Source organism: Vidua chalybeata, chromosome 1 (assembly GCF_026979565.1).
Source record: "Vidua chalybeata isolate OUT-0048 chromosome 1, bVidCha1 merged haplotype, whole genome shotgun sequence".
Lineage (NCBI taxonomy): Eukaryota > Metazoa > Chordata > Aves > Passeriformes > Viduidae > Vidua > Vidua chalybeata.
Genome location: NC_071530.1, coordinates 24558033 through 24571595, shown reverse-complemented (window position 1 = coordinate 24571595; position 13563 = coordinate 24558033). Strand labels below are relative to the sequence as shown.

The following is a 13563-nucleotide window of genomic DNA, read 5'->3' as shown; positions in this document are numbered from 1 at the left end:
TCAGATGAAAATTTCATATTACAATACACATCCCACCCCACTTTAAACCACAGGCAGTGTGAATGCAGATTTTGTAAATATTACTTTAACACTGGCACTTCTGTTCATTGACTTAGTAATTTTCATTGCTAAAATCACACAAAGAAAACAGTCAACTTCAATTACACATTTTTAATGTGTACTTACATTTCAAGTACTCTATGATATACTTCTGTTTCAAGAAGCCATTTCTGCAACAATTGCTATGGTTTTTAATTGTCCATTACAGACATGTGGCATCTCCAGCCAGGGTCAAACCATCACACACATGTACTAAAATCATCTTGGAAGTAAAATGCTTTTATATTTAACCCTGAGACTCAGCAGTGAAAAGCTGGTACAACAAAACTTAACAAGCCATTAACTAGTTATTCTTTCTTGAACTGAAATGTACTGGAAACAACATTCTTAGTGGTAATTTCAAGGTACTTAAAAACAAACCATAACAGCTCTGCAAAAAGCACACCCTTCACTAGGTATTTCAGTCAGTTGATTTCACCTTTCTGTAGCACTAAGATACACTCTCTCTATATATATAAATGCTTTAAAATTTTAAATAAGTGCTACTACAAAAGATGATACTGATTGAGATGTGGAATATTAACAGTCCTCTACTACAAGATCACACTGTACTTCAGGACACAGTCTCTAAATACAGGTACTTTAAGAATCTGCTGAGAGCTGAGGAAGAGCCTTTCAATCTCAAGAAGCTGTGATTTCATATGAAATCAAACAAGCAGCACAAAAATCACCAAATACCCACACTGACATTTCACAATGTGGTTACAGTGCAGTCATAGAAGTCAAAATATGCATGGCAAAATTCTTGAGCTTCACAAGCCCAGCTGTCATGCTCAAATTCTGCTGGTTTAGTCAGGCATCAGAAAATCTAGGAAATGACACGAGCTCATCAGAGCTCAGCTGCCTTACTTCATTTAAGATTATGTTCACTGACTGCAATAAAGACATGTATCAAAAGATCCTCTGAAATCTTTTTGGAGGCAAGATCAAATGTCAAAATCTCCTTCAAATAGGGCTGCATTTGAAAACAAACCAAACTGTAAAAAAAAAGGAACATAAGAAACTTTACCTTAATTGGAGCCCGGCTAAACTGTATTTTTCTGTTGGCTGGGATTTCATCTTCATCTGGCAACCCATTAATTTCAGAATATTCCATATCAGGTTCATAACAGTTATTTTCATCACTGTCATCCAGATCATCCTGTTCTGTACCTGTCTCTCCCCAGTCAGAATTATACCTGGATCGTACCCGATACACATTGTAGTCAGAATGCATGTACACATGGGAACTCTGAAAATTATTCACATCTTCATGCCCATCTTTTTCACTTTCCTCATCATAATGGGACTCAGAAGCATCTGTGGCAAAATCACCACCTGAAGCTACATTTCTTGTTAACTCTGCAGGTTCAGGCCGGTCAAAGACACCTTCTGTATGTTCTGACTGTTCCTTCTGCTGCACCAAAACTCCCGTCTCTGTTTTTGACTTACTCCTAGCACAGCTGTCCACAGATCTTTCGCTGTCAAGCACACCAACCAAATCCTGTTGACTTGTTGCAGAACTCTCAACAGAATCAGCACTTGCCTCTGTGGTCTTTTTTATTTCTTCAGTTGTTTTTGAACCTGCCAAAGTGCCTGTGGACACTTTCTGTCTCGGTGTTAAGGGCGTGTTAGTCTGCTGAGAGTTCTCAACAGACATCACACCTGTACTCTGTTTGACTGCGGGAGACCACGTGCTGGACTCTTTCAAAGGACTGAAACCCTCAAGGTTTGCAACTGAGGAGGAGATATTTGTGACAGTAGATGAGAGGTTTAGTGGATAGTGACCAGTTACAGAGTACTCTTCGTTGCTTTCGGACTTTTCTACGATTACATTGTGTGAGTCAGTGTTTTCAAAAACTGCGCTGAGCTGACTCACAGTTGGAGAGACAGTCTCTGTCCTTGGGCTAAGACTGTCCAGTGAATCAGTGCTGCCTCTGTGAGACTTAGAGCTGCACCACTCATCTGGAAGTTCATTAGAAATTATTTTCTCTTTCTTTGGGGAATAGCGATTTGAATGTCCCATTTCATGAGCATTTCGCTCAAACATCTTCCGAGTTTCAGTAAACTTGGAATAGGAAGGACCATCATGGATAGTGTCAAATCTACTTATCCTTTCAGAGACGGACGATTCCAACTTTACGATTGAACCATCTGCTTTTTCTACAAATTCTTTGGGCCTAATTCGTCTTTGAGGTGATGGAGGGCCACCCTTTCCCCTGGTTTTAGGGGCAACTCCAGCACTTTCAGTGGGCTCCATGCCCATCTGCATAAATAAGTTCTTGATCCTATTGACATTTGAGCCATATTTCCTTCCCCTGCTCTGGGAGGCCTCTCCTTCCTCTTTCGCTTTTTGGTCTCCATCTGATTTCGGTTTGTCAAAGGTGCTTTTCAGCGCCTGGAACTCAGTTCTGTAAGCATTTCTGTGAGGAGAGGCACTTCGGAGGGTGGATCTTTCTCCTGAAGACTCTGTTTTCATCATGTTTACTTCAGAAGTGTGAAACCTGCTTGCATAGTTTCTGCAGTACCGCTCTCAGTAGTTTGCCACAGCAGAGATTCTGCTTGAGGAGTGTTTTTCCTCAAGGGCCACTGCCCTTCAGCAGGACCATACTTGACACATCTGGAGGCAAATGTCTTAATGCACACGGTCAATTTTGACAAAGCAGCACGACTGAGGACTCTCAAGAACAAGGGCTGATTTAACCTGCAATAGAAAGGAGGTTTTCTGAAACCATGTCAGGTACTTTAAGTCTGTCACAAATTTCCATTTACCACTTTTTGACATGTTTACAAAAAACTACCAAAAAAAAAAAATACAAACAAACACTGCACAGACATGTGAAAACTTGGCATTACAGACTTTCTCAAATTTACTGTTGCATAATTTACAATCTATAACATCATAGTGAAAGAACAAATAATCATAGCTTTCCATTCACAAGTATAGTATCATGGCACAAATATGCATGCAAAGGAAAGGTAATGTGACATGAAATATGAGGCACTGCAAGACAATCCTTGCTCTCTCAAAGAAACATAATGGTAGAAATGCGATCAAAGATAATATGCTTAGAAAGACAAATTAAACATCAGCTCAAGGGAATACAAAAACTGTGCCCAAAGTTGACATCTTCAGCTGACAGGGTAAAGGAAGTGAAATCCCATTAGAGAAAGTTGCCCCTTGTCACGGGCAGAGGTTTTATCGTCTGTAAGACCCTGGAGGCACCAAGGAGGAGATGCAGAAACGGAGCCAGGCGCTGGACCGCTCGCGCGCCCCGGCCCCAGGGGCTCATCCCCGGCCCCCGCAGCCCGGCGAAGGGCACCCCGGGGGTTTTCCGAGCCAGCCCCCTCTCCTTCCCCCTCCGTTCCTGCTCCCAGCGCTCGCCCCGCCGCGCCGCCGCTGCCGAGGCGGGGACGCCTCACTCTGGCCACTGCACACACGGTGCCGGTGCCGGTGCCGGGAGCCCGCGGCCGCCGCGCCGACAGCGACGCGCCCGACCCCGCGCAGCTCCCGCTCCCCTCTCGCCGATCGCCACGGGCAACTGGAAAGGCGACATGGCAGAGACCCTCGGCGAGCCAAGCAGCCCTCGCAGAAGGCAATAAATCCGAGAGGGCAGCGCTGAAGCCCCCGCGGCGGCTCCTCCTCGGGCGGCCGTGCCGCCCCAGCGGGCTGGAGCCGCGGGGCCTCGGGCGGCAGCACCTCGCGGAAGGGCAGTGCCCGGGCACGCACCCGCCGCCCCCGCGAAACAAAAGCCCGGTGCCAGCGCTGTTCCCCGCGGAGCCCGGCGCCTCTGCCCCCGAGCGCGCACGCTGCCTTACCCAGCCGACAGCCGCGACGGACTCCCCCGGCCGCCCGACTCAGCGCTGCCCCCGCGCCTCCTCTGCGCAGAGCGGCCGCTGCCGCCGCCCGCCTGACAGGAGGCAGCAGCCGCCGCGTCTCCTCAACGCCATTGCAGGCAGCGGCGGCGGCGGCAGCGGGGGCACGGACACGGCTCCGCGCGCACACCCGCGGCGGCGGCGCGGGGGAGGATGAGGCGCCGCGGCCGCCGCGGCCGCGCTCCCGCCCGCCGCCCGCCCCTCCGCCGCCGACGCCCCCGCCGCGCCCCCGCCGCGGGACGCGCCCAGAGCCGCCGCCGCCGCCCGCCGCGGGGCCGCCCGCCGCCGCCGCCGCCCGCGGTGACAGGTGCCTCACCTCCTCGGCGAGCCGCAGTGGTTCGCTCCGCCGGCGGGGCGGGGGAGGCGGCCAGCCCGCTGCAGTCCGGCCCCGGGCGGTGACTGCCGAGAGGCGGAGGACGGGCCCGGCCGCGGCCGCGGCGCTAGCGTCGAGTCCCGCTGGCTGCCCCCGGTCCGGATTATCCCCTTCTTCCCTCCCCTAGAACGCTCGTTTCCAGGCTGACCCCCGCGGACCGGGCCCGCCCGGCACCCGCCCGTTTCGGAGGAGGCAGCGTGCCCGCCCCCGCGCGGGAGGGGCAGCGTCCCGGGTCCCGGGAAAGCCCCCGCTCCCTCTCGCTGCCGGAAACCCGCGGGGCGCGGGTGGCACCGGGCGCACGGAGAACTCCCTATAGATCAGGAGCCAGCGTGTTCCTTCCCTCGCTGTTGATCCACTCACCCAGGCTGCCCGAGCGAGGAACTTGCTCGTGACAAACCCCGGCAAACCGCTCACATCCGTGGGCATGGCTTGTTCTGGCAGCTGCTGACAGGGACGGAGGATCACCCTTGGAGCACAAGCGCAACCACAAAGCCTTTGTTGTTTGTTAGCTAGGCGAGTTCACCGCAAATATGTTTTGGCTTTATAAAAGTAATAAGAAAACTTAATTGCAGAACATGAAATCTCTAGGTAATTTCTAAAATGGGCAATCCGAGAAGGTAATGACTCTTAATCACATAGCAATTCCTAAGCAAAGTTCGTTGAACTAACTGCATAAATATCCAGAAAATGGCCTGGGGATGTACCCTGCAAAGTCGGAAGACTAATTATTATGTATACAGAAGCAAGACAGTGGTGACTGGAAATAAAAAAATGAGGTCTATAAATCCACAAACTTAATTCATTACTTTTAATGAAACTGAGGCATTGGTACTACATACTGTTGAAGCATTCACAGGTGTCAATCTCTACCTAATTTGTACCAAGGGGATGCAGCACATAACTGTTTGCCTCAATAAAGTTTAACTAACCAGCATGAATATTGACGGGCAAACAACAAAACTTACAGACTGAAAACCAGCATTTTGATAAATATATACCCCAGAGGCCAGGAACAGAAGTGAGGGTGTTTCAGATTTTTTTCCCACTGCTGGCAATGCCTGTCCAGGCACACTGCATGGCCCCAGCTCAGGCTCCTGGAGCCTCGGGAGGAGGTGGGGGATTCTGGATGCCCTGCGGGCTGCTGAGCAAGGCCATGCTAAAGCACCCAACACAGCAGGGAGAAAAGGAGATCAGATGAAAAATATAATGAACCAAGATATAGTCAGCCCCTGAGCTTCCAAAGCAGTCACAAAAAACTCCCCTTCCAAGACAGTGTTCCAAAACAGAAGAATGAAGGAATTACTTTTTCACAGCTGCTTGCAATAAGAAGTCCTACAGGTGATTCACTCCACAAGGACTGAAAATATTGCAACTAAGCAAGACATCACCTATTAAATTCTAAACATCAGATATTACAACAAATCTGAGGCCCAGCCTTGTTGGAGTCCAACCAAAAACCAACACAGCCTCTCTGTCAGTGTCTTTCTATTGGTATGATTTTGTAGACATGAAGCTGTAGGAACACCTAGAGAGCCGCTTGACTTTTGGAGATAAAAATTTGTTAACAGAACTTCAGGTATTATTGAAGAAGAATAGAGACATAAGGCAGAAATTTAAACATTTTATTTCCTTTGTGATTTTTGCTAAGGATGTGAGGTGGTTGAAGTCCTTAGCATATACCAGATATATATCTTTAAGAGTTGTGTAATTCCCACACACAATCAAAAAAGGGACACAAGCAAACATTAAAAAAATCAATGAAACAATTGAGATAATCTTAAAGAGACTAATTCACATCTAATTATATAAAGATAATTAGAAAAATATCCAAAATAAGTGAAGTCACAAATATCATTAAATTAATATTCTAACAGAAGTTGTGCAAACAAGATGGCCACTTCTTACCCATAATGTACCTAAGAGAACAGTTGTATTATTTCATGGCAGAATAGTGCAAACTACCTCTATATTATATTTGAGTAGAAAGTAAGGAAATTACACAACTCACTGATGCTGATAGAAGCAATGCACATTAAATCTCAAGATTTCCACAATGAGAGAGAATATAATACATTTATGTTTTCCTTAAAAATGTGCTGTTAATGGACAACATAAATGTTCAGCTTTGAAACAGAATCTAATGCCAAATTATTTTAAGTAATGTCATGTTCCTTCAATACCACCCCAGGTTCATTAGAAGCAAGATGTACAGAAACTACTGGAAATTTTAGCTGCTTTATCAGAGACAGTTGGGGCCCTATTTAGATGTTCAGCTTTGGTTGCTGACATCTAAGTTATTCAAACTTACATTATAATCATTTACAAAAAATTTCAATCTACATCCATATTTATACAGTGCCCATGTGAAACAATATTATTATTATAATGTCTAAGATATTTAATTGTATTTTATTTCAATTGTTATGTTACCTTTTAAGACAATCTCTTCATATATTAACATGGCTATGCATCTAACTATAAAAATCAGAATTGTGTGTCCTTTCACATTTTCAGTACCTTTGTGATAATCCATTTGACTATAAAGTATTTTTAGGCTTTGCTAAAGTACGATTGATATTTTTGTTAATTCCTGAGCAATACTAAAATGCTACACAGCATACTTTAGAGAAGATAAGAGACCAAGGGGCTTCTTACTATGTTAGTATAAAATCAGAGTAACTTCACTGGTAATTTATAGAGTAATTTATAGAATTACTCAATTTCCCAACCAATGGGGATTTAAAATCTGTTCCACTTAGTATTTACATATGACAGAGTATGACAATCATTTTACTTGCAATGCAGTAACAACTCAATTCAAATGATTCTGAGTTCTTACATCTTTCAGGGAGAGACCCAAGTTGTTTAATCTTATTGGCATGACTTTAAATTATACCCAGTATCTTTTAAAACCAGTTTTGGTGCAGTCCCATAATACTGAAAATAGCTGATTTTCTGTCTACTCTATATGTGTGAATTATATTTACTTAAAATATTTTACTTGCTATATTTACTTTGGATGTCACTGATGGGCTGTTTCAAGTCACTTCTCTGCTTTTAAGCCACTCAGGTTTTTTTGTGATTGTGATTTATTTGCACAGCAGAACAGCAATCCAAGTTTTTCCACATGGCTCAGGCAAAAGAAATAAGTCATTCCATCATTTGTCTCCTGTCAGTGTCTTTCAAGTCTTACAAGATAAAGTCTGTCTGTTCACGTAGAAATGGAAACTATTTATTTAATCTGATCTCTGGCCAAGAAATCCTCTCTCTGCTATCCTGCCAATCCATTAGTGGTGAGGTGGTTTTTTTCTTCCATATACATATCACAACATAAAGAGAATTGAGTTCTATTTTTTTCACAGTTCCCATGAATTATTATTAAGTAATCCAGCTTAAAGAAAAATATCTGGTCTGAATGAAATACTTACTTTTTGGCAGATAAGGTACATTCAAGTCAGGGTTCCCTATAACCAGAGTAGCAGAGACTAAAATATACAACAAACAGCTATAATAATAGGTTGATAACTGTAGTTTCAAACGTAAGCAATCTGTGGTTGCTGTGAGTGTAATTGTTTTATATAGGAAACTGTTAATAGTTAAAAATGGGAGCTCATTAATATCACTAATTTGGCAACTTCAGAAGATTGTGCTGTTTTTACATAGAACATGTCAAAGTACTTGAAAGATCAAGAATAGCATTAAAAAAAAACAAAAAAACAAAAAATAAACGTTGTCCTGAAATATCTGAAGAAAGTCTGCTAATGATAACAAAACTGCATATTCTAGCAGTTTATCAGAAAGGCAAATATTAGCATATGAAGGCCTAAACTAAGACTAGCACAGCCTTTTCTCAGTTACTCTGAGGAGACTTTCACATCCATTCTTAAACATTCTTTTAAATTATTCAAGAAATGCACAGCTATGGCTAGAATAAAATCAAATTTTCAAGAGGAGAAAACATGAATTATATACACTGCATACAACTGCTTACTTTGAAATGGTTGTTGTGCCTTCATTAAAAGCTAGGTATCTTAAGAATGGTCAAAAGAATTGTATTTCATGCAGCTTTCCCTCATGAGCCCTCAATATTGAGCTCTGCATTTACACCAAACACAGACAGATATTAGTTACCAGCCTAACTAGAATGATGGCAGCTAATTGCAGAAAAAAACATGATCTCATGGAAAAGGAAAAGACAAAATATTTCATCTGCTAGGATTTGCTAAAAATAAGTCCCAGCAAAACACATTTCATGTTAAACTGTTTAGGCAAGAAAACTGTTAGGAAGCATCACATAAAACAGATTACATAAAACAGTTGACAAAGTGAGTAAGATCCTCCAAGGTGAGTGGTAACTGTGTCATACCTTGATTCATCAGGTAAGAATCATATGTAGATACATGGTATAGAAAACTCTCCTTTCCAACATCATTGGGAAAGATTCAGACTTGGAAATGTTACTAATTCAACTATTTCACACCAGAAGAGCAGAAGTAAGAGATGGTTGAGAGCCTCACCATAATTAAATAATTATCTCTTCATGGAAATATTTTCTTATTGTAACATTGATTTTCTATTGAAAAGGCAGTTTTTCTTTACAGTCTGAATCTAGAATCCAGAAATTAATGGGGTTTGGCAGTCTGTGCAAAAGCATTATCTTAGAATATTTCTTATCTATTTTGAGATACATAGTAGAGTAAGATGGTGCAGTATTCTTACCTATTGTAAGATAGTGCAGTAGATATCCATTGTTAGTCTTAAAGCTCACTTAGTGAGCCAAACTGGGAGAAAAGAGAGGAGTGTACTAGGAGGGAGAAATATACTCCATGATCAGAGTTTATGAGTGTATTTGACACTGTCAGTAAATAACACACAAGCAAATCTGATCACTGAGTTCAGGAATTGCTGCCTTGGCAAATCAGGTAACATTTTGGGCCATGAAGAAGAGAAGACAGCAAGTTCTTCTTTCCAACTCACTGCTCAAATTCAGTGACACTTTGGAGCCTATACTGACATTGTAGAGAGAGCAGAAGATGACTTATTGGAGAGAGAAACAGAGTCCAGAGTTCACAAAATACAGCACACCACTGCTGCCTTGCAGCGTGCAATCTCTTGCCAAGTCAGAAAAATTTGTCTGGATTGCTCCACCCTGAAGCTGATGATTATGCCTCTATTTGAGTTCACATTTTAGTAGTCTGTGTTCCACACCCTCTTGGTAACATGCACATAGGCTTGTTACAAGTACATTAGTGTAATTTGTTTATTCTTTTTCCTTTATAAAACTCTAGTAATTTAAATAAGTAAAAATGAGAAAATAGCTGTTTGTCTCAAAACAGCTATATGTCACTTATAGAATGTAATCCCAAATATTGGTTTCCTTGCCTTGGTTACCTGTCACGTACTTTGATTCTCTTTTCCCTTACCTTACAGGTACTGTCTTGCTAACACACCATCAAGTGAAAGTACTCCCTTAAAGCTAGATTTGGTAGTCAATTTAATTTAGTGCATAAAAACATTAAGTAATTTATTATTGTGTTCTGCATGGCATCACATAATGAACATCGGCCAACCAAAAATATTCCATTATTTTGGAAAAGCTGTGTTCTTTGCCAAAGCATAGAAACAATATCACAGTGCTGCACTGTAGAAATATAGGTTACCTTAGTTCTGTGCTAACACTAAAGCACTGGAGTAAGAGAAAAAGAAATCCAGAAGGGATCACCGCATTGAAATGAAAAATGAGAACACTGCCATCAGGTTGAAACACAAAACATAATAATTAATGAATTAAAGTCTACAGATTTAACTATACCATCTTTAAGAAAGGAAGGGAAACTCCTGTTAATTAGTATAGCATTATAGAGGGAAAGGATTACATAAATATTTGCATAAAACAGAACAAGCAATTGCACGATACAGAAGAGAAAAGCTGTCGAACCGTCTGGGCCATTGCCCAGTACAAAACGCCCAGCAATAGCTGCTATAAGGTAGCCAGTTTTGCAGAAGCAGAACCTTCAAACCGCGCGGGTAACAGAAAAGCGCGCGCAGGAGCCCCGGTGCTGAACAGCGAGTCTGACCCTGAGCTGCGGGGATGTTTCACTAAACCCCGCGGCTTTCACACCCGAGCCCAAACGCGGCGCTGACCAGCAGCTCTTTGGCGCCTCCCGTCGGCTGAAAGGGGCGGTGCCAGCCCCGGCACAGCGCTGTCCGGGCCTCCTGGAGACACCATGGGGGAAAATGCGGGGAAAAAAAGGTGGGAAAAGTACCGGGTTTCTCTATTGCTCTGCAGGGTTATATTCCGTTAGCTCTGCAAGTACATTATGCATCTTTAGACAAAGGAAACCTCTTGTCATTTCACTGTCAAGATGGCTGGAAAAGGAAAGCTTCCACTTTTTGGAAGCTCCACTTCCTGTCCTTCGAGAAAAGGGCTGCCTTCTGGAAAGCTGCGTTATTTTACAAATACTCTCATGCAACACAGAAAGTAGATGCACACTCTCTCAGAAGAGAAGCAGCCCCAGAAGAAAGTGAGAAGCTGTAACCTATACTGGCAAGTGTTTGCCTAGACGTGCACAGTGGGTTTCAGTAATGTATCCTGGTCACCAGAAGGAGAAGGTTCTGTTGAAACCAGAGGCAAACAGCACTCTTGCTACCAAGGCAGGGTATATTTACATACAACCTGCCCTCCATTTTCACTTGACAAATAATATCTGATTTGGCCATTTGTATTTTAACTGTGAAATGACAAAGAGACCTAAGAGCTCCAGGGTGCATCTGTTGAATGGCACTTGGGCTTGTGGGATTATTCCAGTGCCTCCTTTTAAGGTGGGTGTTTTCATTTATTCGGTGTAGAATCATGCACACTTTAGCAGAAAAACAAGATCACTTAGTAAATAAGCTGATATTAGGGTTTGGACATAAATATTTTTTATGTGCTGGTGTCTAGACAGCAAAAGCAAGTACTGCAAGCAGGCTGCCTCATAGTTCAGTAGAAGCAAACATACCAAAATCAAGAGTCTACAACAAGTGAATGGGAGGCGATGCAGGATCAAGAAGAAATAGGATGCAGAATTTCAACTGTTTTACCAGGGACTTCCCAAAAATTCAATTTATGGGAAAATTCTGTGTAGTGAGGTCATGTTATTAGCTTTTCCTCTGTGCTGTGTGGCATTGCTCTACATAATTCACCTTGTACAAATGCCCAACCTCTCTTCTGAGCACTATCTTGTCATCTAAGAAAAATGGCTGTAAAGAAGGCGGGGGAGAGGACTGGACTGAAGGGTGAATGAAGGGAAACTAATTTACTAGTTTAGACCTTCTACCCGGCAGTCTGCATTAGTTTCACATCATGCAGTGTGAAAGAAAAATCACATTTAGGAATAGATGTGAGGAGGGAGAGGCAGAAGGGAAATACAGGTGGGTACAAAACTGCCAACAATCTGTCAGATCTGAGAGGGAAGACACAAAGAGTGCATGAGGAGCAAAAGTACTTGACCCTTATTATTTATTTAGTTTGGATGTAGTGGAATTTTCAGACTGGGAATAAAATGACAGAAACAAAAGAGAAGTTAGCATGTGCCCACACTTGTATATAGGCATCTTTGAGAGTTCCACCAGTGCCTTGACTGAGATGACTATCAGGCATGAAATCACTGGCTTTGGTTCATGTAGGTTGTATGGCAGAGACACCACCTAATCAGTCCCAAATAATCCCAGCTGTAGGTAAACAGTTTTGCTTTATATTTCAGTAACTCCAGCTTGTCCTGTAATTGGAACAGGAAAAGAAGTTTTTAAAAATAAAAAGGAAGGAAGCAGCTCAGGCAGAGGAACAAAGGAATGATTGCATGGCAGTGCTCCCCCCAGACTGTGCAGAGGACTCACTAAGAACTCAGAAACAACAGGCAAATAACTGGGCTGGGAGAGGGGGAGGACAAGAGAACATTTTCCTTGTATCCTGTACTTGAGAACTTAATTAGCTTTGCACAATTCCTCTACAAGAGCATATACAGGCAATGAAGAGACTGATCTCATTAGACAAAGAAATTCTTTCATTATATCACTGCAAGAAAAGTGGATATTTAATATAGTATGAGGTAGTAGTAACTCATGGTGCTACTACTGGTTATGCTCAGTGCCATTCAGAGAAGGAAAAAGAACACAGTGCCCGAAACAGCTGAGAAAGTGGGAGTTTAATAAATCCCAAATTCTCTAACACTACGGTTCGCCCATGCATGATGTTCTCAGCAGTTTAAGTGCTCTGGGGAGGCCAGCTGAAGCTATACATAGATGCATGTCTGCAAGTGAGTACCACATTACTGTTTCACTATCTTTCTAAAAAATAAGAGAATGCCAGGCATAAGTTTAACTATGATCATTTTTCACTTCCCACCAATTACAAAGCTGCCAAGTCCATGCCAGGTGCCTGAAGATTTGTGGATTGCTGAAGGGAGTCTGTACCTAGTGAGTTTGAGATTTTGCTATTTTTCGTTTTCATTGCTCTTCATCCTCCCTGGACAGCAGATGGTGACATTATCATGAATGGATCATTTGTTAAAAATAAACTTCTAATGACTTCTCAATACAAAAATCATCTAAGTATCAGAACACAGGACACAGTAGTGTATTACCTGTTTTAAGTTTAAAAGGACAACTGAGACAACTTACCAGAAAAAAATGTGGAAAGAAATCTTTTCCACTGCAAAAAGAAAACACTGAATGAAATTCTGCTGCCTTTACTACAAATTTATATTGTATCAAGACACCAAATCCTGTTTTTTTTAAATCAGGATGAAGATTCTTAAATCATCAAATTATGCTACAGCTTTCTTGAATTCATTATGTTTAAACATTAGAGACCACTCAGTAACACTGTGAATCACTAAAGAGAATGGCAAATGTCCTTCTGACTACACTGAAGTATCCTGATTACTAGAAAAGGAAATGTCTGCAAATCCCCCAAACTGCAGAAAGCACTGGCTTGTTTGAAAGTTAAGACTTTGAACCTGTACTGTAAAGGTAGAAATATGGACAATACATGCATAAGGCTAAAATACTTACTTTTAGGCCTTTTGATTGTTGACCAGAGCACGTCCAACTAGTCTTAAATGCTCCAAACACTTCTTACTTACCTTTTTAACAGATTTGCTGAAGCTTACACTTAGTACTGCTGTAATAGTGAGCTCACTAAATAGTCAGTAGAACTACGTGTTGGCAATAGA

At 42.5% G+C, this 13563-nt stretch overlaps 1 protein-coding gene across 2 annotated transcripts in view; it reads right to left on the bottom strand.

Moving 5' to 3' along the window:
* The window catches only part of PPP1R9A (protein phosphatase 1 regulatory subunit 9A), a 129108-nt gene extending 125119 nt beyond the window's left edge, over positions 1–3989 (bottom strand). For both annotated transcript variants that reach the window (XM_053942876.1, XM_053942885.1), the window contains exons 1-2: positions 3919–3989; positions 1130–2803 (exon numbers count right to left, since the gene is read on the bottom strand). In XM_053942876.1, the coding sequence (XP_053798851.1) occupies positions 1130–2581 (1452 nt within the window). In that variant the 5' untranslated portion in view covers positions 2582–2803; positions 3919–3989. The remainder of the gene's footprint in view (positions 1–1129; positions 2804–3918) is intronic.
* Between the last annotated feature and the right edge of the window lie 9574 nt (positions 3990–13563).